Below are 26,049 nucleotides of genomic sequence, written 5' to 3' on the forward strand. Positions count from 1 at the left end.
GGCCAAAAGATTATCTGAAAGCATGAGATTAACTTCAGTGTCTGCTCTCACAATTGCCCAAGCATATTGGAAGGGCTTGTGGAAATATAGCAGGGCCTCAGTCCCCAGTAGCATCTGAGATCCAGAATTTGTCACTTGACGAGCTGGAAGTTGAGGGTCAAGGATGCCTCAGTGACTCACAGAATCATGGTATCCACTGTGCAGAAGGAGGCCCTTTGACCCATAGAGCTTGCATTGACAACAATTCCACACAAGTCCTATCCCTGTAATCCCATATATTTACCCCCCTAATACTAAGGGGCAACTTAATATGGGCAATCAACCTAACCCACACATCTTTTGGACTGTGGGAGGAAACAGTAGCACCCAGAGGAAATCCTCGCAGACTCGAGGAGAACGCGCAGACTCCACACAGACAATGACCCAAAATGGGAATCGAACCTGGTTCCTTGGCACTGTGAGACAGTAGTGTTAACTACCATGACTCACTTTTGGATTAGAGCCCGGTTTTAAACTAGGCTTTCAGGAAATTTTACACTTCATTACAATAGTTTTTGCATTAGGTACATTTGGGTTACAATACATGAGGCCACACCTAGAGTATTGTGAGCAGTTTTGGTCTTTTTTTCTAAGGAAGGATGTGCTTGTTCTCAGGCAAGTGCTGCAAAGGTTTACCAGGCTGGTTCTGGGGATGGCAGGACTGATGAGGAGAGATTGACCAGGTTACCATTGTTTTTGCTGGAGTTCAGACAAATGAGAGGGGATCTCATAAAGATTTATAAAATTATAAACAGGACTAGGCAGGGTAGATGCAGGGATGGGTATTCCCGATGGTGGGGGAGTCTAGAACCTGGGGTCACAGTCTGTAGATTTAGGGTAGATCATTTAAGATGGAGGTGTGGAGACATTTCTTCACCCACAGGAACTAGTTGATGTCAAAAAATTAAATGTATTTGAATGGCGGCTGGATATAGCACTTGGGGTGAATGGGGTCAAAGTTATGGGGAAATAGCAGGATTAGGTCACTGAGTTGAATGATCAGCCATGATCTTAATGAATGGCAGAGCAGGTTTGAAGAGCCAAATGGCCTCCACCTGCTCTTATCTTCTATGTTTCTAAAACCAGGAAATGGAAATATCACTTCTCGACCTTTTGGCTAAGATCAAATGTAGTATCAACATGCTGTACTTGGTTGAAGTCATTAGGTTACATTCTAGCTTCACGTGAAACAATTTTTAAAAGCGACATCTTGGCCTTTTGGCTAAGATGCAAATGAGATCAAGCCTTGGAGCGGGAGCTATGCCTACTCCAATCAGCTTGGATCATGTAGATCAAGCCCAAGACAGGAAGTGAGAGTCCTGTCTTGTTATCTTGGATCAGGAATGTCTCAATTTGTTGAGACACTGAATTGGACTTGATTTGATTGAATTGGATTAAGAAAAAAAACAAATTTGGCAGCAACTGTGCTAGGAGAAACAAATATTTCAGGTCAATGACCTTCATTCAGATTAATTGTGTGTGCATTATCATAATGTGCTAGTTATGGATTCAGCGTTAACTGGGTTACAAAGAACCTGTAGTTAAATACTGGCATTTCCAAAGTTGTAATGATGTTTTCTGCATAGTTGATGTAAACAGTCTGACCACACCAGGTTTTAGTCGAGTGAGTATACTATCAAATAAATCGGTTGGACTAAAACCTGGTGCTGTCAGAGTTTTTATTGTGTTTACCCCAGTCCAACGCCGGCATATCCACATCGTATTTGATGTAACACAGTTCTAATTCCTTTGGCAATAATTCTGACCCAGTCCAATACATTTCCTCAGCGGGCTCACAATCAGCAACGTGAGGTTCCAAGAGGGGCGAGTTAAGAGACAGAAGAAGGGACCCCAGCTCATGAGCGGGGTAGGGGCTGGAAAAGAAGACAATCGAGACAAATACACCATTGGATTTTTGTTATTTAAAAATATAAACTTATCCTCAACCTGGTGCGCACGAAGGAAAACGTTGCTATTCAAATGATTTAATGGAAGTTTTCGGCAGAGTGCAGTGGTTATTTGTAGCTGAGACAGGGTGTTGTTGAAGAGCGGGCAGACTGGTTAATCGGACCACGCAAGCGCTCAGCTCATATCCTCTGCGGAAGGGCGAGGTGATGTATGTTGAAGGATAGTGTCCAAGTTGTGGGCTGATCAGTGTAAGAAGTCCATAGTGATTAATACTGCGGGTTACACCCTGTCTTTTATTTATTTATTTAATATGTAAAAACATCGGAATTACTGCTCTTAGGTTTCGCGTTCTCTTTGATGATTTTTATTTTTCCCCGGACTGGGTGTTGTTTCCAAAACCGCGGGCTCAGGCTGAAGCTGTGGCTGACAGAGTGGATCATGAGGTCGGTCAGTGCCAATGCTGCTCCCTTCCTCCTTCTCCTCTGCTTCTCCTCCGGTGAGTCGGTGCTGTCATCCACGATGTAGAGCTGCCGGTGTTGGAGTGGGGTAAACGCAGTAAGAAGTCTCGCAGCACCAGGTTTAAGTCCAACCAGTTTATTTGATAGTAATCCCACAAGCTCGGAAAGCCCTGGGCTGGAGTTGGCAAAGCTGCCGGGGTGGGGAACCGGAACCTGGGGTTTATCCTACTCTCTGAAGCATCGCTGCTCTTGGTTTAAAAACCCCCAATGGCTTCATCACCAAGTTTTCTGCGTGTCTTTTTTTTTCCTTGCTCAGTGCTTTCAATAGACATTTTAGTCTGTCAATAATTGGCCTGAGATCTTTGGGCCTCTGTTCCAAAACCCTTTCTGTGATTTGCCATGACCTCTGTTTCTGCTCGAGTTTTAACACTGTAGTTAGTTTTCACTCGGGTGCCGAGGCCTACTGCTCCAGCCACAAAACCATCTCTTTTGTCGAATAACTGAAGTCTTTTGATTTGATTTATTGTTATCACCTGTATTAGTAGACAGTGAAAAGTATTGCTTCTTGTGCGCTGAACAGATGAAGCATAGTGTACATCGAGAAGGAAACAAGAATGTAGTGTTGCAGTCAAAGCTAGGGTGTAGAGAAACATCAACTTAATGCAAGATAAAGACTGTTCAGTCTTCAGTAATTTTAGTTACAGTTTTGCACATAAGTGTAGCCCAGTGGTTAGCATGGCTGCACTTACCTGACGAAGGAGCAGCACTCCAAAAGCTAGTGGCTTTTGCTACCAAATAAACCTGTTGGCCTTTAACCTGGTGTTGTGAAACTTCTTACTGTATCTCACATCACCAGGGACCTGGATTCAATTCGGGTGACTGTGGAGTTTGCACATCCTCCCTCTCTGCGTGGGTTTCTTCAGGGTGCTCTGGTTTCCTCCTACAGTCCAAAGACGTGTAGGTTAGGGGAATTGGCCATGCTGAATTGCCTCTTAGTGTCCCGAAATATATAGGTTAGGGAGTTTCGCAGGCTACATACATGGAGTTACAAGAGTTGGGCGGTGGTGGGGCTTGGTAAAATGTTCTGTTGGAGAATTAATGCATGTTTGATGGGCTAAATGGCGGCCTCCTGCACTGTTGGGATTCTATGAACTGTGGAAAAGAAAATTAACAATTTGAAAATGTTTTTGACATCCTTAATTTGAAAATAAAACAAGAATAATAGGATCATTATTGATAAAGCAAAGCTAGTTTTCCTCTGTAGGGAAAAAAAATCAACTTTTTTTTGATTGGAACAATTTTGGTAATTATTAAATGACCTCAAATGTGCAAATGGAATATATACAAATGTACCAGGAAGTATCCAGTTTTAATTTATTTTCCACCGGCACTGAGACTGAAATTTAATATATAAAAACATATCAGTACAAATACTGTTCATTCATTTATCATCTTTGTCTTCTGATAAGCAAAGAAAAAATAATTTTGGATGTGTGTAGTGCCACAAACTCCAAATGAGTGAAGAAAGTGTAATAAAAGCAAAATATTGCATATCTGGAAAAACTCAGTTACAAATTCAGAGAAAGGTGTGTCATACAAACTCAAAACGTTGACTCTCTTTTCTCTACAGACGCTGCCAGACCTACTGAGTACAGATAGTGTTGGATTTGTGAGAATAACAGTCATTTAATTTGATCCAAAATGAAAGAAAATTCTGGAAGTATTCTGTAGGTCAGGCAGGTGATTCGATTTAGTATTTAATGTTAAAAGAAAAAAATGTTTGTATGTTGCAGAACCTGCACTTTTTAGAATCATAGAATCCCGACAGTGCTGAAGGAGACCGTTTGACCTATCAAGTCCTCTCTGACTCTCCAAGAGCATTTTACCCAGGCCCTATCCCCATAATTGCACAAATTTACCCCCATTAATTCTCTCTAACCTACACCTCTTGGGGCAGTAAGGGGCAACTTAGCATAGCCAATCCATCTAACTTGCATTTTTGGACTATGGGAGGGAACTGGAGACCCGGAAGATATTCAAGCAGAAGGGGAGAACTTGCAAATTCTGCGCAGACAGTCACCCGAGGCCGGAATCAAACCTGGGTCCTTGGCATTGTGCTGCACTTTTGGGCTACCGAATAATGATGGACATCAGTGAATCTCAGTTGGAAAAAAACATAGCATATAAAGTACTTTTCAGTTTGATATTTGGCAAACAGTCACCAAAGAGGTGGCCTGAAGATAGTCCAGACAATCGTGTTTTAAACAGAATAGTAGGTTAAAGATTAAATTATGTTCCTTCAGGGATAAACATTGGCCTGAACGTTTGAATTACTTCCTTGCCCTTCAAAATGGTGATGTGTTTTTGTTTATTTTTGCCCACCTCAGAGGGTAGCTCAGTTTAATGTATCATTTGAGAGACTTGACTGTTTGGTTGGATTATGCACTTATTCTGTTTGTTCTAGGAGTGGGGACACTATTTCTCATTGCCCAAGAGAAGTTGTTGGTGAGTCACCACCTTGCAGTGCTACTATCCATGTGGTGTAAATCCACCCTGGTGCTGTTAGAGAGGGGCTTCCAGCATTTGGCCCAGAGACAATGAAGGAACATCAATAGGACTTGCAGGGGACTTCTGAGTGGTGGTGACCCGTCTGACTGCTGCCCTTGGTCTTCTAAGTTTTCAGTTGTAGGTGGGTTTAGAAATGATGTTGAAGTAGTTTTGGCAAGTTGCAGTGCAGTTGTGGATGGTACACAACGTTGTGTGTCAGTAGTAGATGGAATGAATGCTTAAGGGGTGCTGGATGACGTTGAGCTTGAGTGTTGCTGGAGCTGTTCTCGTTCAGGCAAGTGGAGAATAAGCAATCACACTCCTGACTTATGCCTTGTAGATGATAGACAGGCTTTGGGGAGTTAACCTACTGCAGAATTCCCAGCTTCTGACCTGCTCCTGTAGCCAAAGTGTTTATCTGGCTAATTTTGTTGAGTTTCTGGTCAATGGTAGCCTGCAGAATGTTGATGGTTGAGGATTCAGCGAGGGTAATGAAAAGGAGATGGTTAGACTTTTCTCTTGTTGGAGATAATCGTTGCCTGACACTTGGATGGCATGAATATTACTTGCAATTATTCCAAGCCTGAATTTTGTCCAAGACCTGCTACAGGCAGGGCAGACAACTTCATTATCTGAAGAGTTCTGAATAGTGCAATCATCAGCGAACATCCTCACTTCTGACCTTGTGTTTGAGAGAAGGCCATTGATTCAGAGCTAAAGGTGGTTGGGCCTGGTATACTACCCTGAGAAATTCTTGCAGCAATGCCCTGGGTTGAGATGATTGGCCTCACAACAATCACTGATAAACAGACCCTAAGCCAGATGGAGAAGTATGAAACTATATGTAAACCCGTTCATTTACAGAATGTAGTTTTACACATGTCTTTATGCCAACCCGGTGGCCCAGAAGACTCTGCTCTAAATATTTAGTTAAATAGACACTTCACCTGTTTATCTCAGTAGTGAAGTTAACATACCATTAACCACCTTCCTTTGTGCTAAATATAACGTCAGCATGTGGATAGTTTACCCCTAATTCCTATTGATATTCAGTTGGTCAAATCAGATTTGCCCTACATTTTGTGGATAGAATATGACTGGGAAATGTTCCACGTTTTGTTACAACCCAGTGTTTTAGCTGTGTGGACGCAGCTTGCCTACGGTGTTGCTCGGTCTTGCGCAGCTGAGAAGTTGCTAGGAATCCAAAATTTTTGTTGTATCTAGTGTGCTCATTTGTTTCTTCATCACCTGGAAGTGAATCGAATTAGCTGAAGTCTGACATCCATGATGTTAGGGAATGGTGTTCTCTCTAACTACTATTTACTGTGCATGGCCAGCCTGTTGAAATGTGCAGTCCTTTTAAGATTGATGTGTGACTATGCCAGCTTAAAGAAATATTGCTTATGTATGATCTGTTTGTTCTGTGCAAGTCTTTCCCGATTGTTACATGATTGCGTATTCATATAGTTTAAAGGAAACTGTCAGGAGCCTCAGCCTAAATGCCTAGTTAGATTATCCAAAGGCTCTACTGGCAAAGGTGGTTACCAACAGTTCAGCTGTGTCTTCTGCACTAATGTGCTGGGCCCTTCCATCATTGAGGATGGGGATGATTGTGAAGCCCCCTCTTCTCGTTGGTTAATTGTCCACAACCATTCATGATTGGATATGGTGGAACTGCAGAACTTTGATTTAGTCCTTTGGCCATTTGATTGCTTTGCTCTGTCTTCAGCATGCTGCTTCGACTGTTTAGCACAAATATTGTCCTTTGTAACTTCACCAGATTGGGTTTGGTTGGACACCTGGCATGCTGTTTCTTTGCACTCCTCACTGAACCTTGACTGATCCCTTAGCTTGATGTTAATGTTAGAGTAAGGCAAATTGTTTGTGGTTGAAGACAATACTGCTGCTGATGGCCCACAGCACCTCGTGGATGTCCGGTTTTGAGCTGCTGGATTAATTCTGAATCTGTACTATTAACACAGGCCCCACAATACGATGGAGTTTGTCCTAAGTGTGAAGGCAGAACATTATCTCCACGGTGACTATGAGGTCGTCACTGCATCAGTACCGTCATGAACAGATGTATCTACAATGAGTAAATGAGAAGCATGAGGTCAGGTAGTTCTTTGCTGTGGTTCTTCCCCCATCCAGACAGTCTGATATGTTCTAAAAGACTTGGTCAGTAGTAGTGGTGCTACTGAATTACTCTTGGTGATGGGTGTTGAAGTCTCCTGCTCACAATAGATTCTGTGCCTCCAGTTGGTGTTCAACATAGGAGAGTACTGATTGAGCTGAGGGAAAGTAAATCAGCAGCAAATTTCCTAACCCATGTTTGACCTGATGCAATGAGACTTCTTGGGATCCAACTCCCTCAGACTGTATACCATTGTGCTGCCACCTCTGGCTGGTCTGTCCTACTAGTTGGATGGGTTATATCCAGGGATGGTGATGGAAGGGTGGCTGTAAGGTATGATTCAGGGAACATGGCTATCAGACTGTGGCTTGACTAGTCTGTGCTAATTTGGCATGAGTCCCCATATGTTAGTGAGGAGAACTTTACAGGGACAACTGGGCATGATGTACCTTTGTCATCTCTGGTGGAGAGCTGGGCTGTTTGTCCAGTTTTATTCTTCAGCTTTTCTGCAGAAACTTGATGTATCTGAGCGACTTCTCATTTATATCTGAGGACAGTAAATGTTAACCACACTACTGTAGGTCTGGAGTCATGTATAAGCCAAGCGGGATATGGACAGCAGATTTCCTTCCCTCACCATCAGAAAACCAGATGGGTTTTTACAACAATCAGTAACTACACAGTCACCATTATTGAGACTAGCATTGTATTCCAATTTTATTCCATTTAAATTCTGCAGGTGAAATTTCGACTCTTAATTCAGAATACTATTCCAGGCCTCTGCTTGATCAGTCCAATAGCATTCCTGAAATCCAACTGTTTCCCCAGGCCTTGACCTTCCCACCTTTTCTTTTCTTCTCTGACCAAGACTGCAAGAAACTACAAAGGATTGTGAATATAGCCCAGACCATCACACAAAGTACCCTCCCATCCATGGACTCTGCTGCCGGCATAATAAAGTACCCTGGATGTACTCTCTTCCACCTTCTTCCTTTGAGGGAAAAGATACAAATATCTGAGATTACATCCTAACCGATTCTCCCCTGAAGCCATCAGACTTTTGAATTGACCTACCTTATAGTAAGTTGATCTTTCTCTACACCCTAGCTATGACTGTAACACTACATTCTACACCCTCCTTTCCTTTATGTACAATATATTTTGACTGTATAGTGTGCTAGGAACAATACAGTTCATTGTATAACATTAAGTGTGACAAATCAATTCAATGGGTTAGAAGAACTTAAGGACCTAGTCATTCAGGACAAAACAGTCTACTTGATTGGCATCCCATTCACCACCTTAAACTTGCATTCCCTACGTCACAGTAGCCGATTGATACACTATCCCTGAAATACACTGCAGCTACTCGGCAAGGCTCTTTCGAAAACATCTTCCAAACAAACACGCAACCTTTATCACCCAAAATGACAAGGGAAAACTACTTGCAAATTCTCCTTTAAGCCACACCCCATTCTGACTCAGAACTAAATCATTGTCATTAATCCTGGAACTCTCTTCCTAACAGTACTATAGGTCATCCATGGCAGGGAGCTCTAGAATAGCTGAATTCAGTAGTGACAAAGCCATCTATGAATATTTTAGAGGTACAGCAGTATTGCAATGATAAGTGAGTGGTCATTCAGATGGAGACAGTATATCTAAAGAACAAAGAACAACCCAGCACGGGAAACAGGCCCTTTGGCCCAACGAGCCCGTGCCGCCATCTTACAGCATTTTCCTACACCTACCTTGACCCGTGTGTATGCGTATGGTACCCCTATTGTAACCAGATTCAGGGGAGAATAGTTTAGGGACAATTTGTTACACCAGTCAGCCTAAAAGCACATCTTTGGGGTGTGGGAGGAAACCGGAGCACCCGGAGGAAACCCACGCAACTGCAGGGAGGATGCGCAAACTCCCACAGACACTGGCCCAAATCCATGTATCTGCACACAACCTTTGAGATAAGGGTTGGAATTTTACCATCCTGCCCGTCATGCAAATTAGAGTGGGCAAGAGGCAGACAATGGAAAAGTCCAATTACCTTTGAGGTTTTACAATTTTGGGATGAGCGAGGCTGTAAAATCCCGCCCAAGATGTCAATGTTGTGAACACTGTTTACTTGAATAATCTGGAAGTGTGGATTCCAGGAAGATCATTGATCCTAATATCAGGAAATTTTTTTTTTTACCAGTTTAGGTTACAATTGGTCTCGCCATTTGTTTTGGAGGGTTCCTTGGTTTTTTTTTGTTGCTGCCTAGTGTACACCTGGTGGGGATCAGCATTGACTCTAATTCTCTGACTGTTTCCACTTCCCCAGCACCCACCATATAGATGTATAGTTGCTATTTGAATGCATGTGCATCGTGTTACTAAATTTTAAGGGAAGTTTTGGGGAAATTTCACACCACAAAGTTGCAGTCGCTCATGTGGACGTACCAGGCCTATTAGTCAGATACTAACTAATTTGGTGGCATGTAAAACAAAAAGTGTCTTTTGAGTAAAGGGAATTTTTCCACTGCTTATAAGAGGTAGGACAGGCAGACATCTTTTTAATGCATAACTGAGCCTGCGGTATGCAAAGGAGGCAAAGTGCAAGCTGTTTGTTACGTGTTGTGTTCTGGGGACACTTGGAACACTGATGTATTTGAGCTGTGAAGCAGATCTCCAGTCCCCTGGGTTGTACGTGGTGCAGAAGTTCGGACAAACGCCTTTCTGGAACACAAGAAAGAGGAGCCTGTTGAGCCTGCTTGGCCATTCAGTATGATCGTGGTTGATGTTGGATTTCAATTCCACGTTCCCATATCCATTGATTTCCATTGAGGCCAAAAACCTGTGTGTCCCAGCTCTTAAATGTATTCAACAATAGAGCATTTAGGACAGAACTCCAAAGATGCACAACCCTTTGAGTGAAGAGGTTTATCCTCCGATCAGTTGTAAATGATTGGGGAAATCTCAAAATAAGGGCCCAATCAGGGGAAACAATAATTGGGCCAACCGTTTCAAGCCACTTCAGATTATAGATCACTTCTCATTCTTCCAAATTTCAGAGAATATATACCCGATATATTCAGCCTTTGATCATAGGACAAGTCCTTCATCTCAAGAACCAACTTTGTGAACTTTTGCTGTACTGCCTCCAATGTAACTATATCCTTCCTTGTATATGGAGATCAAAACTGCAGGTAGTACTTTCACCACAGCCATGTACAATTGCAGCACGGTGGCACTGCTGCTTCACTGAGCCAGGGACCTTTGTTCGATTCCCAGCTTGGGTCACTGTCTGTGTGGAGTCTGCATGTTCTCCCCGTGTCTGTGTGGTTTTCCTCCAGGTGCTCCAGTTTCCTCCACAGTCTAAAGATGTGTTGATTAGGTGCATTAGCCATGCTAAATTCTCTGTGTAACCAAACAGTGCCAGAGTGTGGCGACTAGATTTTCACAGTAACTTCGTTGCAATATTAATGTAAGCCTACTTGTGACACTAATAAATAAAGTTTAAACTTTACAATTGTATCTTTATTTCTGTATCCTAACCCCTTTCTGTCTTTAATGTACTAGACTTCTGATATGTGAATGGTGTAATCTTTTGGTTAGTGCTGACCTGCAAGCTCTTGGAATTTCAGAGAGCTTATCATTTGTGCAAAATTAATTACATTTTAAAACTAAAATAATTTGAAAATTATTACATCTTGTTGTCTTCTGTTCTACTGTCCGGGCAAATTGAACTCCCAACAAGTTGTCACTAATATTTAGAATAGTTCTATAATAACTTCAGTGTTATCTTTGGATTTTCTTATCTGTTACAAAACTTGATCAGCAGAAGTTGGGCTTTCAAAGTAGTTGTTTTCAGCATGTCACTTTCCACAGTGGATTTTTGCTTTACGTGACTGTGGGTTTAGTAAGTGATTCTGCCACCTGTCATTTTTCTACTTTATGTTAATCTAAAATCCTCTTCACAGTGCCATTTGTGAGATTTTGTTTTGCGTGTCTAGAACAAAGGCCAGAGGGGAATAAGTGATCATTTTCAAGTTTTATTTTTAATGTTGAATGAAGCTGGGATAAAGATTTCTTCAGGTATTCCAAGTTCACCATCGGCCATTTTATAAATGCATGAAATAAAAGCACTTGGCGTTGGAGATGATATTTTTTGTACCCACCATCTGTATATGATTGTTGTTTTTGAATCACAAACTTTTATTTTCTTCCTTGAATGGCTGCCCTCTACATAAGGTATAGTCCTCATAGCTTCAGCTGTTCCAGTACTTCGTTCTAACTAACTTGAACATGGGCTGCACAGTGGTTAGCATTGTTGCCTCATAGCATCAGGGACCCAGGTTTGATTTTCAGCTTGGGTGACTCTGCAGAGTCTTATGTTCTCCTTTTGTATGTGTGGGTTTCCTCTGGCTGCTCCAGTTTCCTCCCACAGTCCAAAAATGTGCGGGTTGGGTTGATTGACCATAGTAAATTGCCGTATAGTGTCAGTGGGACTAGCAAGATAACTACATGGTGTTAAGGGGTTAAGGCCTGGTTGGGATTGTGGTCAGTGCAACATCAATGGGCTGATTGGCCTCCTCCTGCACTGTAGGTATTCTGTTTTATTCTAACACTGTTGTTTCTGCATTATTATAGTCAAAAACACATTCTTTTTCATTCTACCAGGGAATGTTAACCACAAGATCTAGCTTCATATCTGCCAAGCTTGTTATGCAACTTTGTGTAAAAAAAAAACTACATTTTCATAGTGCCTTTCACAACTTTAGGACTTCTTCACAGTAATTAGCTAAACAAATTTAATTTGAATATTGGTTGGCGTTGCAGTCTTGTGCAAAGCAGCAGAGAAGATACCCTTTACATAATGCGAGTTGCTCTATATGGTAGAGGGTGGGGGAACAAGGTTTTATTATTTTATAGTGTCCAGAAGATCGTACAGTTTACATTGTGCTATTTTGTTGCAGGGCTACTTGCACAGCAAACAGGCATTGTATTGTTTTACTCCAAATGCCCGGAACTATCCTCTCATTTCCTCTAAGCAATCATTCTGAACATAAAACACTTTAAAAAGCAGCCCAGCTTTCACTCTATTAATAGTACTCATTGTCTACTCCACCAGCATGCTGCTGTGTAATCAATGTTTGCAATTTTCACATTTTTGTTGTGCATTGTCCTATGCAGTGCACCCTACGTTGAGCCTTTTCGGATCCTGCATAACACGTTCAAGTGGATTGAGGTCAGTCTGGAAGGAGCTTTATAGGGATGGTTGCAGAGCTTGCTGCACATCAAAGTTCATCACTGACTGAGCAATATGTTGTAGTAATGGAAGATTTGTTTTTGAAGGCAGTGAGTTGAGTGTCTCCAGGGAAAGTTTTGTCTATTACTGGTCTACTATCAAGAAAGGTCTGGGGCCAAAAGGATATGGTGACTTTCATAAACACTATAACTTCTATGCAAATTGGCCCAACCGTCTTCAGCTGCTTGTTAATGACCTTCCTTCCATGATGAGGTCAGAAGTGGGGTGTTTGCAGAATGTTCAGCACCATTTGTAATGAAGTAGGTCATGTCCAAATGCAGTAAGACCAGAACAATATCCAGGTTTAAGCTGACAAATGACAAATACCATTTCTGCCACAACTGCGTGGCAACAATCATCTCAAACAAAGAATTTAACTCGGGGAGGTGGTGGCATAGTGATATTGTCGTTGGATTAGTCTGATAGAGACTGATCGTAATGCTTAGAGACCAGGGTTCAAATCCCACAACAGCAGATGGTGAAATTTGAATTTAGTAAATCTAGAATTAAAAGTCTTAATGATGACCATGAAACCATTGTCAATAAAAATCCATCTGGTTAACTGATGTCTTTTAGGGAAGGAAATCTGTCATGCTTACCTAGTCTGGCTTATTTGTGATTCCAGACCACAGCCAATACTCTTGGGGATGGGCAATATATATTGGCCTAGCCAGCAACACCTAAATCCCGTGAACAAATTAAAAAACTATTGTCCCTTGACATTCAATGGCATTACCATCATTGAATCCTCTACTGTCAACATTCTGGGGGTTGCCATTGACCAGGAATTCAGCTGGACTGCCAGTATAATGCAAGGGGCATTCAGAGGCTAGGAATGCTCTGGCAAATAACTTCCTGAATCCCCAAATACCGTCTACAATCCACACAGCCCAACTCAGTGATGTGATGGAAAACTGCATCTTGCAGGGTGAATGTAGCTCTAACATCACTCAAAATCAACACCATCCAGGACATGCAGCCTGTCTTATTAGCATTTCTTCCAGAAGTTTTCACACCTCCACCAGCAACACAGTAACAGCAGCAGTGTGTGCCGTCTACAGGATGCACTAGAACTTGCCAAAGTTCGACAGCATCTTCCAAATGCACGACTACTATCATCTCAGGAAAGGGCCACAGCTAAATGGAAACACTGCCATCTGGAAGTTCCCCTTCAAGCCAGTCACCATCCTGACTTCGAAATATATTGTCATTCCTTCATTGTCACTGAGTCAAAATCCTGGATCTCCCTCCCCAGTGCACAGTGGATATGCCTACAGCACTTGAACTGCAACAATTCAAAAAAGCAGCTTACCACCACCTTCTCAAGGACAACTAGAGATGGGCAATAAATGCTGGCTATCCAGCAACACTCTCATTCCATGAAATTTTTAAAAAATGTTTGTGCAAGCCCATCGATGGCATCTTGGAACTGAACTTGCAGTGAAAGTAAGAATTCCAGAACAAAAGAAGAGGGCTCAACAGATCACAGAACTGCTGCTCGGAGGACCGAATGTTCATATAAATAGAATGTAAATGATTTTGCTGAGAGAGAAGGATCTAAAGAAAATTACAGCGCAGGAACAGGCCCTTGGCCCTTCTAGCCTGCACCAACCATGCCTGACTGAACGAAAACCCCCTATCCTTCATGGGACCATATCCCTCCATTCCCATCCTGCTGACTTGGGTGAAATAATGGAACAGCCATCAGAGAATTTCACTGATTTGAGACCTTGTGCAATCAAATGCTACAATAAGAAGTACTGTCCTTGTGCCAAACCTCTAACTTGACAAAAGAAAACATTTCTCAGTGATAGTAGGGTTACAGCGATGGTCTTATTCAGATAATTGCTTCACTAGTCTCTCTGGCTGGTCTCCAAACAAACTTGAGCTCATTGAAATCTCTGCTGATTGTGACTATCCTACATCAAGTTCCATTTGTTTGCCAGTCTTCACTGGCCTGTTTGGCACCTGATCTCAATGTCACAAATGTAGAATTCTCATTATTGTGTTTCAATACCTCTACGGCTTCACTTCTCTGCTCTACAAATCCCTTCAATCTGAACTCTCCATTCTTCTGATCATCTGCATTCTCCCTCCCCCTCAGCAGCCTTACCTATAAGCAATTTGGTCTTTTCCTATGGAATGCCCTCCCTAAACTTACCTCAACCTCCCACCTCTGTTTTAAGTTTTATTTATTGGTTTCACAAGTAGGCTGACATTAATACTCCAATGAATATTACTATGACAATCCCAGTCGCCACATTCTGGCACCTGTTTAGGTACACTGAAGGAGAATTTAGCATGGTCAATGCACCTAACCAGCAAGTCTTTTGGACTGTGGGAGGAAACCCACACAGACACGGGGAGAATGTGCAGATTCCACACAGTAACCCGAGCAGGGAATCAAACTGAGTCCCTGGCACTGAGGTAGCTGTGCCAAACACTGTGCCACCATGTTTTAAGATTGACTACAATCGTTTTTAACATGGCAAAACAATGCAGAGTTTTGCGAGCAGCAATAAACAAAATTTGACACAAGGTGTTAGGTGATATTAGGACAGTTGACCAAATGCTTGGCTTAGCTGTTTTAAGGAACAACTGGAAGACAAGTGAATGAGCAGAGATGTTTTGGGGGGGAATTTAGCTCAAGGCCGAGGCCGCTGAAAGCAGTGGTGGAGAAATTAAAATCGAGGAATTGCAAAAAGCAGAAATTGGAGGAGTGCAGAGACCTCAGAGTTGTAGGGTTGGAAGAAGTTACAAAAGGCTATGAAGGGATTTGAACAAGGATAAAACTTTTAATATTGAGGCACTGCTGCATCAGGACGATGGTGATCAGTGAACAAGACTCAGTGCAATTTAGATATGGGTAGCAGAGTTTTGAATGAACTCAAATTTATAGAGGACAAACCATCCAAGGTAAAAATCCTCATTGACCAAACTTCTGACCACCCCTCCTCATATCTCCTCCTTTGAGCAAACTTTTGTTTGTTTTCCTTCTTTGAAGTGCCACTAGACTGAGGGGACAATATAAATGAAAGCCTTCATGTTAGCGGTAGTCCTGTCTGCCTCATAGGAATAGACAGAGGTAAAGCAGTAATTTTAGATGGGAAGTTGTGATACCCATTCTCTTCCTAAATACATGCATGATCCAAGCTTAGCATTTACAGAAGATATGAATTTGAATCAAACTCTTATGCAGTCTTTTTGTGGTGTACCAGTTCAGCCTAACTCCAGCCAGTGCTCTAGTTTGAACAACTGCTGTGTCGACCTTAGAACTAAATAACAAGCTGGAATATTTGTTTGTTAAATGTAAATATGACATGGTAACGTAAGTCTTTTTTCTATCTGTGAATAATCTGTTAATTTCTTTGCTGGCATTAATCAAAACAACTTTCAATTTTGCTGCTTTATGTAATGGCTTTCAAGTGCCAACTAGCATGATCAAGCTTATGGTTTCAGAAAGTTGTTTTATTGTTTTAAAGAAAGCTCTAATCTTCTGCATTTTTCTTTTCCTCCAGTTTTTACGATCAATTCCTTGAAATTTCAAACCATCTATGGGTTATTGCATCATAATGTATCCCTACCTTTCTCAAAACCTAATACAACAAATGAAATGGTGTGCAAGCTTGATGGCAACAAGGTATTTGAACAGGAAAACAAGAATCCGCCAGTTTATTTTCAATCATTTTTGGGAAAGATTGAGCTCCAAGACAATAGTGTTTTGATAAAGAGATTGCAGATGAACAATACAGGCCATTACATACTGGAGTTCACAGATACGGACGGGGTCATTATAAAACAAAATATCTCCCTAATAGTGCTTGGTAAGTAATCTGTTTTATGGTGATTTATTTCTTGCTGCATCTAATTGAACTATAAACACCCAGTTCAGATCTCACGGGGAGACTTGCTACAGCTCCGAATGTAAGATGCTCAGACACCTGAGTAAGTGACTATCACTATTACACCAGGAAATATCTGATGCAGGCCCTTAAATTTCTTGTACTATGTAAATACGTCTTCATTCTTTGAATATAGTTAAGTGGCTCATTTAAAACTTCTTTTCAGTAATATTAACTGTCCCAAGAGTCGTCATGGTTCCTAGAATTCTTCTGGTGTCAGGAAAATTGTTGGCCTTTCATTACGCAATGCCCCCAATTAGAAGGTTGCATTCCTGTTAACACAATCAGAGTCTTGCAGGAAACTAAAAACCTCAATGAAATTTGGTCTGATCCTTCTCTGTTCTTGTAAAAAAAAATCCCAGTGTCTTGCGTTTTACCTTCATAATAGTTTCCATCCATGGCTCCAACTTGGTGAGTTTATCTTGTACGGACTTAAGAACGTTATTGTCATTTGTAGAGTTGGGCCCCCAAACTAAACATGCTATGCCAACTGTGACCTAACTATTGCCTTGTACCAATTTATTGTTGCTCTTTTCTCTTGTTTACAAATAGGAGCACAAAATACTAAAACTTGTTGACCTGACAGTTTTACGAACCTGCATTTTCACTTTCGGAACACTACATACATGAATCATTCAAAAAGGCCTCCATGAAATCTATGTTCCAGCGAAAATCCAGGGGCTGGATTTTCAGGAGCCCAGTGCCTGGATGACTTACAACTCCTTACACCTATGTCTCAGTTGTTTAACTCTGGGAATGCTATTTTTAAATGCAGATTGTCTTATTGGGTAAGTGGTAAGCATAGAACCCAATTTGTGGTGCCAAGCACCACTAGGGGGCAAAAGCTTGCTGCCTGGCATCAGCAGGTGGTAGCTGTGATCAGAGTGCAGCAACCTTGCTGATTAGATCAGGCAACTAATCAGATGGCCAGGTCAAATGTGAAAACGGCTAAGGAGGGCAAAGTTAGGGGCAGACCTTGAGCCAGCATTAGTTGGCCAAATACATTTTGAATATGTAAAGAACAAAGAAAATGACAGCACAGGAACAGGCCCTTTGGCACCCCATCCCTGCACCAATCAAGCTGCCTGACTTAACTAAAACCCCCTACCTTTCTGGGGACCATATCCCACTATTCCTATCCTATTTAGGTATTTGTCCGGACACCCCTTAAAAGTCACTACCATGTCCGCTTCCACTACCTCCCCTGGCAATGAGTTCCAGGCAGTCAGCACCCTCTGTGTAAAAACAAAAAAATTTGCGTACCTCTTCTAAACCTTGCCCCTTGCACCTTAAACCTGTTTCCCTGAGTAATTGACCCTTCCACCCTAGGGAAAAAGCTTCTGACTATCCATTCTCTTCATGCCTCTCATAATCTTGTAGACTTCTGGAACGTCATCACTGTTGTTCCAGTGAGAACAAACCAAGTTTCTCCAACCTCTCCTCATAGCTAATGCCGTCCATATCAGGCAACATCCTAATAAATCTTTTCTGTATCCTTTCCAAAGCCTCCATGTTCTTCTGGTATTATGACAACTAGAATTGAACACTATATTCCAAGTGTGGCCTAACTAAGGTTCTACAAAGCTCGACATGACTTGCCAATTTTTAAACTCAGTGTACCGGCCAATGAAGGCATGCATGCCGAATGCCTTCTTGACTACCTTCTCTACCTGCATTGGTACACATATCCCTTTGCCTATCAATATTCATAAGGTTTCTGCCATTTATTGTAGATTTCTTATCTGAATTAGACCTTTCAAAATGCATTACCTCACATTTATCCAGATTAAACTCCATCTGCCATCTCTCTGCCTTAATCTCCAACTGATCTATATCCTGCTGTATTCTGTGATGGTCCTCATCACTATCTGCAAGTTCACCAACTTTTGTGTCATCTGCAAACTTGCTAATCAAACCGGGTACGTTCTCCCTCAAATAATTTATATATAGTATATAACAGCAAAGGTCCCAGCACTGATCCCTGATGGACGTCACTTGTCACAGCCCTCCATTCAGAAACCGCACCCTTCCACTGCTACTCTCTGTCGGCTTTGACTGAGTCAGTTTTGTATCTACATTGCCAGCTCACCTCTGATCCCATGCAACTTCATCTTCTGCACCAGTCTGCCATGAGGAATCTTATCAAAGGCCTTACTGGAGTCCATGTAGACAACATCCAGTGCCCTACCCTCATCAATCATCTTCGTCACTTCCTCGATAAACTCGATCAAGTTAGTGGAACATGACCTCCCCTTCACAAAACCATGTTGCTTCTCACTAGTATGTCCACGAATTTCCAAGTGGGAATAAATCCTGTCTTGAAGAATCAGGACACAGGAACTTACTTGGCTCATTGGTGAAACCTTTTGGGTTTGCCCAAAAATTCATTTCAAATTGCAGTGCCAAATGGACTGCATCCATAATGGGCTCCTAGAGGAGCTTAGGGGGCTGTTAATTTGTATTTCCCTCTCCCTCTTCAAATAATTTGAAAATTGCAAACTGTCCCAGAAGCATCAGGATTGTGAATTTGAATTCCTGCCCAGGCAAGATGCCACCAGGTGGCCTTTTGAAAGTCCACTCCCCAATAATTCAAATCTGTAGACATAATATTGCTATTCTCTTTTTTGCACCTTTTCAATGCTCATGCTAATTTGTTTTTTTTTCCCCTTCCAGAGCATTTTCTTTCGTACTTCTCGAGCTGTATGTCATTTTTGTGTTGTCTATTTCTCTGACATCATTACAGCTTTCCTTTTGTTGTCTAACAAATCTCCTACCACTGTGTCTTTAGTAAGTTTCAGTACAGTGCTGCCCATGACCATGTTCAGCTCACCAAGCTGAAGAGTTGAAACTTCTACAAAGGGAATTGATACATTAGTAGCCTTCAATCCTTTCTGTAGGTCAGGATATCAAGGTATAATGTATGACTGTGGAGAGAACTTTCACTGGATGCTATCCTGACAAAGTATGCAAATCCTGGAGCATGTATAATACTTGAATATTATCAAGACAACTTACCATTGATTTGAAAGAATGTTAATTTTCTCAAAAGTGCAAATGCTTTTTCTCTCATTTCTTTTAAATTGTAGAACCACTTGCACGTCCGGAAATTGCCTGCATTGTAAATGACTCCATTGCGTTTCTCAGCTGTGATCTAAATGGCACTGATTCCTATACCATTGAATGGAAGTATCAAAACTCTTCTGTTATCTCAAATAAGACCACTGGCTTATATAATGAGGGTGACCGTTTAACAATAGACAACTTTGGGCAATTTCCTGGAGAATTTATCTGTGTCGTAAAACAACACATAGTCAGAAATCAGAGTTATCCTTTTCTTGCAAAGAGTTGCTCTGAAACAACAGGTGAGATTTTTCAAATATAACATTTATTTGTAGAGCTCCAAAACCCTGGGGGAATACAGATATTTTTGCAAACAGCTCATTTTGTTTTAATATGATGGCAGTGATTTTGTTACCAAGTTATGCATGTAACCATCAGCAGGAGAAGCCTTGGTTCTGTTCCCTGGGACCACGTTGAAGTTGATTAACTTCTTTCAAACTCTTTTATTTTCCTAATGTGATGTAATTCCTGGCAGTCACTGTCTTACTGAAATAATTTTCATTTGGATTCTACCATCCATCTAATTCTCTTTCACATGCTAAAAGCTGAATCATTTCATTGGAAATCAGCACAGAACTAGCATTTTATCACCTTCGGGAAATGATGATTGAAGACTGCCTGTTGGTTTCTGTTAGATCTTAAGAGTCCTGCCAGCAGTAATGTATTTGGATGTACCGTCTGTTGTGTAGAGCTCATAAGTATTCTACAGAACGTGCACAGAAAAGTATTTTATGCCCCTGCTGTAGAATGTGCGATTTAATAAATTGTAGAGAAATGTATTAATACACAAGAGACCAGAAGTAAAACCACTTTACCAGAAAGTGGTGAGAATGTGGAACTTGTTACCACATGGAATAATTGAGGCCATTCAAATTGTGGTCTTTAAGGGGAAGCTGTATAAATATAGGAGGGAGAAAGGAATAAAACATTGTGTTAATAGATTAAGCTGTAATCTAAATATATGAAGAAACTTGTACTAAAACACTGGCATAAGTGTGTTAAGTGAAATAGCATGTAATTTCTAAATAGTAACTGCTAAGACGAGAGGTAGCAATCATAAACAGGGTGTCACTTGTGAAAGCTTCCCTTCTCTCTCATGCATGGTTACCTCCTGGTATCCACAAGGATCTATCGGTAGTGACTCTTGTTTTTGATCTGCATGTTGCTCACCCCAGCAAAATAATCTGAAGGCAGAATGATCTGAACACCCGGTCTTACTTTTCCACCACCTCTCTCAAACACCACCCCCGCCGCCACCACCACTGTTGCTAAATTATCAGACTGCTTAACCAACGTATAGTAGTGGATGAGCAAAAATTTCCTCTAAATATTTGCAAGGGTGAAGTCATTGTCTTTAGTCCCTGCTCAAAACTTCATTCCCTCACTGCTGACTTCATCTCCCTGTGTAAGCTCACAGGAAGTTGAGGCCATCTCAGTAGCCCAGGTGAAGGGGCCGGGGATGTGGGGTTAGAGGACAATTGAACTTGGGTATGCAGATGTCCTTCATCTGAGAGTAACAGTTGGAGATGGATGGGGTTAAAAAAAGTACAAGTCTATGGCATCAAGCTGAGTCAGTGTCAGAGACATCCTCAGTAGGGCCCAGGCAGCAAAATAATAACCATTGGAAGTTTAACCTTCCCAGGTAAATACCACGCATGTGTACAGGTCAGGACTACTTCTGGATCTCGATGTGCAACAGCGGCAAATGTCGTCTAAATGTTCACCACAGTTATAATTGGAAGATCCAGGCTAATAATTTCTTTGTGTTTAATCTGACTCTTGAAAACTGATCTAAATTTTGTTTCGTTTTTCAGAAAATGTTCGAAACCATAACGCATTTATATTGAGCGTTTTCTTTTGCCTTGGCCTTGGCCTTGTCCTTGCCGTCGTTAGCCTTCTATTTTGCTTGAACCATCGAAAGCAAAAGAAAGGTATTAACCTTCACTGCCTTCTTAACCATATTGCAATTAGTGATAACAAAGCTAATTTTCTCTAATGTTTTATCAGTGGTGCTGTTTGATCTCTATCTTGTACGTTTAAAAACTGTTCCATCTATGCACACTCTTCGCAGGAATTTAGAATGAAATTACTGACTTCACATCGATAAAGGAAACTGTCCATTTAAACTCCATCGCCCTATAATTACACCTTTCCCAGAATTGTGCTGTTTTATTTCATCTTCCAGTTCCGGAGTGGGCACTGCAGAGAAACATTGTTTCCACTGATATCGTTTGTTATCTAATCATAAATGATATAACATGAAAGCATGATGTGAAAATATACAAATAATATTTAAAATGGGAACAGTTAGATCTGTGTGCCCTCGTCCAGCTCTAATCTCTAACCGTTTTACTTGAAGACTGCACTCGGACTAGATTTATAATGAAAACTGTCACATGCTGCAGTGTCCATGTTGCCGGTGGATATTCTTACAATCCACAGTCCAACAAGTTTCTGTTATAAATATGGACGTAGGAATTTAAAGTGGAAAAGTTGCTGAGAAATGCATGGACGTGTCTTTTTAATATAGATGTTTATACCTTGTATACATAGTGCACCTTGTTTATCTTAACACCGATGTTCTGTAACATTCAGAAAACCCATGCTTCACTTCATCCACTACCAAAGTCTATCTGTTCTTTAACTGACACTGCCATCCTTCCCAACATCAGTAATTTAATGGCTTTGCACCACAATAATGCGTAATTCTTCTTTTCTGATGGATGTGCCAGTTTTTTTTACAAATTTGATTTTTTTACCTTGGGTAACACTAAAAGAGAACCTGGGAGCAAGAGTGCATCAGAAGTTATAGTCCCTACCACTATTGTTAATGATGATTAAGTATTCTTTCTGTTCTCTGGTGTGTGTTTTGTAACCTTTTATTGGTAACAGCCCAACATTAAGTGAATGTACTACAGCCCTCACGTGGTGATTGCAGATCCTTTTTGTCTTTCACAATTGTTTTCCAGAAAAACGAGGACCAGTCACTATGAAACAGTAGGAGGGGGTTGGGGGAACAAAAATGCTAAGGATTTCTGAAAGAATTGTGGTGCTTTTCACTAATGTGTTGTTATGGAATCAACTGAAATTTAGCGTCGTCCACAACTATTTCATGCAGTGTAGCCATTATTGGAATGAGGGGAAATATGACATCGATTTGCACATTGGAAGGTGCCACAAAGTATCAGTCTGTTTAATGGTGATTGAGGAATGTATGATGGCCAGAGTACTAGAAGAACTGCTCTGTCTCTTTCGGAATAATGCCATGGAATCTATCCAGTGGATTCTTACTTGAGAAGATAGATGAGATTTCTATTATTGCCTTAGCTAAAAAGAGAGATCCAGGCCCAAGGAGAGGTATTGATTGCTTTATCTGGACAAATAAAGGGGAAAACATCTGTTTAAGGCCTCCCTCTGCAGAATTGGTTATCCACAAATGTGTCATCCCCTCACTTCTGTTGTGACTTCTGCAAAGATCGTGGGACTATTGACATGATTTTTTTTTTGTTGTGCGCCAAGTTCAGGAGAAGTGTCAGGAGCAGAATCGTGAGCTGTACACAACCTTTGTTGACCTCGTGAAAGTCTTCGATACTGTCAGCTGACAAGGCCTGTGGAGGATCATGTCAAAGTTCGGCTGCCCTCCCAAATTCATTCAGATGGTATGCCAGTTCCATGATGGCCAGAGTACTGGATGGCAGAGAATCCTCTGAGGCATTGCCAGTCACCAACGGCATCAAACAGAGCTGTGTGCTCACACCCACACTGTTCAGCATGATGTTTACTGCCATGCTGAATGATGCCTTCCAGGACAGTGTTGCTGGAATCAGCCTCAAGTACAGAGTGGATAGGAAGCTCTTCAACCTGAGGAGACTTCAAGCTATTATCAAAGTGAAGGAGACTGATCTGAGAGACTTCCTCTTTGCCACTCACTGCGCCCTGTATTCTGGCTCAGAGCCAGAGATGCAAGTCAGTATGGACAAATTTTCCATGGCTTGTGACAACTTTGAACTCACCATAAACATTAAGACGACCAAAGTTATGCACCAGCCTGCTCCTCATGCACCCAAAATCACAATCAAAGGGCAGAAACTACAGGCAGTGGACCAGTTCACTTCACTTATCTTGGCAGCACCCTCTCCCAAGCAGTGACTATTGATACAGAAGTTTAACTGCAGAATAGCAAAGGCAAGTTCTGCTTTCAGTAGACTGTGCTCCACTGAATGGGAATGTTGAGGAATCAGCCCAGCAACAAAACTGAAGGTCTACAGTGCCGCGGTACTCACTACCCTCACGTATGCCTGTGAAATGTGGACTGTGTATCGAAAGCATGCAAGGCAGCGCAATCATTTCCACGTGACTTGTCTTTGCAGAATATTATGCATCAGATGGCAAGATAAGTTCCAGACGCTGAAGTTCCCTCTAGAGCAGGTCTACCATCAGTCCACACATTGCTGATGAGAGCTCAGATCCGGTGGGCAGGTCATGTCTGCCATATGGATGACAAATGTATACCCAAACAGCTCCTTTTGTGGGAACTCTCTGCTGGAAGATGCTCGCATGGAGGGCAGAAGATACATTTCAAAGACACTCAAGGCCTCCCTGAAGTCACTTGACATAGATACAGCCACCTGGGAAACGTTGGCACAAAACTGCCCTACCTGGCGCTGCCTCATCCACAAAGGCGGTCAAGCTTATGAAGCAAGGTGTATTGCTGAAGCACAAATTAAGCGCGAGCTGCGCAAGTCCAGAGCCACCAGTGTAACAACTACAGTGCCTACACAAGTCTGCCCAATACGTGCCAGGACATTCCATGCCTGAATTGGCCTGATCAGTCATCTTCTTCGGACACACCACATCCAGCATCAAAATGATTAATTGTGTCGCGGTCCTCATCAATGATGATGGATGAGCAACAGCCAACCCCCTAACTGCCTTCAGGAGAAATTTGTCTGCATGCAGCTCAACAAATAGTCTTGAATGTAAATTTGTTAAAGATGTCAGCCAGATTGTGAAGCTATGAAGAACAGGACTGCTCCCCCCAATCCCAAATTAAAGCCCCTTCCAACTGCCCATTCCTCTTCTTGCCTCTCGCAATTGCACCACCAACACCCCCCACCTTCTACACTCACAAGCAATGTCAATTTATTAATTACAATTAGTAAGTTCTAGGAGATGCTAGAAATACAATTGAACTGACTCCTCTTCCTAAGTGGCTTCTGTTGGTACAGAACTACATTGATATAATCTATGGATAGCATTCCCATGAGTTTACTTAACTTGCCATCCTGACTTGTTGTTTGCTTTTCGAGACATTCGGTTCAATACAGTATACATTCCCTTGCTCAGTGAAATTCTGTTCCAATAATAACGATAAGGATTGTACTAGAGAACCGTTGAACAAAGTGATGAACAATTCTAACAAAAATGTAAAAATTTTTAGTAGCAGCATTCCTGGCAAATGTTACAGAAAAGAAGTTCTGGCATTTACAATTTCCTCAAATGCACCAAAAAAAAAGTTGTTCCAAAGAAATGAACACAACAATCACACCAAAGCAACCTCCTAACTTATTTATTCATTGCATGTGATTGTCGCAGGCAAACTCAGCATTTATTGCCAGTTCCTACATTTGAAAAGGTGGCGTAGAAATCCTCTTCATAACTGCTTGGCTTTCTTGACTATTCCCATTAAGAGCCAGCCATACTAATGTGGATCTAGAGTAGCATGCAGTCTAGACCAGGGCAAGGGCAGCAAATCTTCCCAAGTGTACTGATGGGTTGTTGTGGCAATCCGGTAGGAAATTTTCAGTAATTTCGCTGCAGTGTTGATGTAAGCCTATTTGTGACACTAATAAATAAACTTCAAACTTTAAAACTTAAGTTTCCTGGTCACCATTACTGATGCCAGTTTTTTGTTCCAGATTTATTTAATTAATTGCATTTAAAATCTCTCTAGCCGGGATGGTAGGATTTGAACCCATGTCCCTGGATCGTTATTCCTCGTCCCTGGATTGCTAGTCCATAGCATAATTATGCTATCATTTCAAATAAAAATCATACAGAAAGGGCGTTTCATTGGAAAACTCAGCCATTTTAATGCTCTTAAACAAAACTATTGAATTATGGCATAAATGCCAAAGAGTGTTCCCTTTGAATGTGGTATTTATACAGTTTGTGGATGTCAATAACTGTGCATTATGGAGCACAGTGGTTAGTACTGCTGCCTCAGCGCAAGGGACCCAGGTTTGATTCTTGGCTTAAGTCACTGTCTGTTTGGAGTCTGCATGTTCTCCCCATGTCTGTGTGGGTTTCCCCCAGATGCTCTGGTTTCCTCCCACAGTCCAAAAGGTGTGCTGGCGAGGTACACTAGCCACGCTAAATTCTCCCATGGTGCACCCAAACAGGAGCTGGAGTATGGCAACTAGGGGATTTTCACAGTAACTTCATCAATGTTAATGTAAGCCTACCTGTGATACTAATAAATAAATGTCTCAGTAACATATCTATCAAAGATGTTTTGTAAAATAACTTGAATATGATATGAAACAAAGTTTGCAATTTGTATCACATTCAACTGAAATTTGACCATCTTGATGTCTCAAAACAGTAGTCATGAAGCAAGAAAGAAAATCACAGTTGTTCTTGTAATGACAT

The 26,049-nt window shown here is 41.5% G+C and overlaps 1 protein-coding gene across 2 annotated transcripts in view; it reads left to right on the forward strand.

The window, feature by feature from the left end:
- The first annotated feature begins 2,152 nt into the window (after positions 1-2,152).
- The window catches only part of LOC145353233 (uncharacterized), a 28,699-nt gene continuing 4,802 nt past the window's right edge, over positions 2,153-26,049 (forward strand). For both annotated transcript variants that reach the window (XM_080203778.1, XM_080203779.1), the window contains exons 1-4: positions 2,153-2,443; positions 15,895-16,200; positions 19,365-19,640; positions 21,213-21,329. In XM_080203778.1, the coding sequence (XP_080059904.1) occupies positions 2,305-2,443; positions 15,895-16,200; positions 19,365-19,640; positions 21,213-21,329 (838 nt within the window). In that variant the 5' untranslated portion in view covers positions 2,153-2,304. The remainder of the gene's footprint in view (positions 2,444-15,894; positions 16,201-19,364; positions 19,641-21,212; positions 21,330-26,049) is intronic.

This window comes from Carcharhinus amblyrhynchos, chromosome 15, assembly GCF_965287045.1.
Source record: "Carcharhinus amblyrhynchos chromosome 15, sCarAmb.v2.hapA, whole genome shotgun sequence".
NCBI classification, from domain to species: Eukaryota; Metazoa; Chordata; class Chondrichthyes; order Carcharhiniformes; family Carcharhinidae; genus Carcharhinus; species Carcharhinus amblyrhynchos.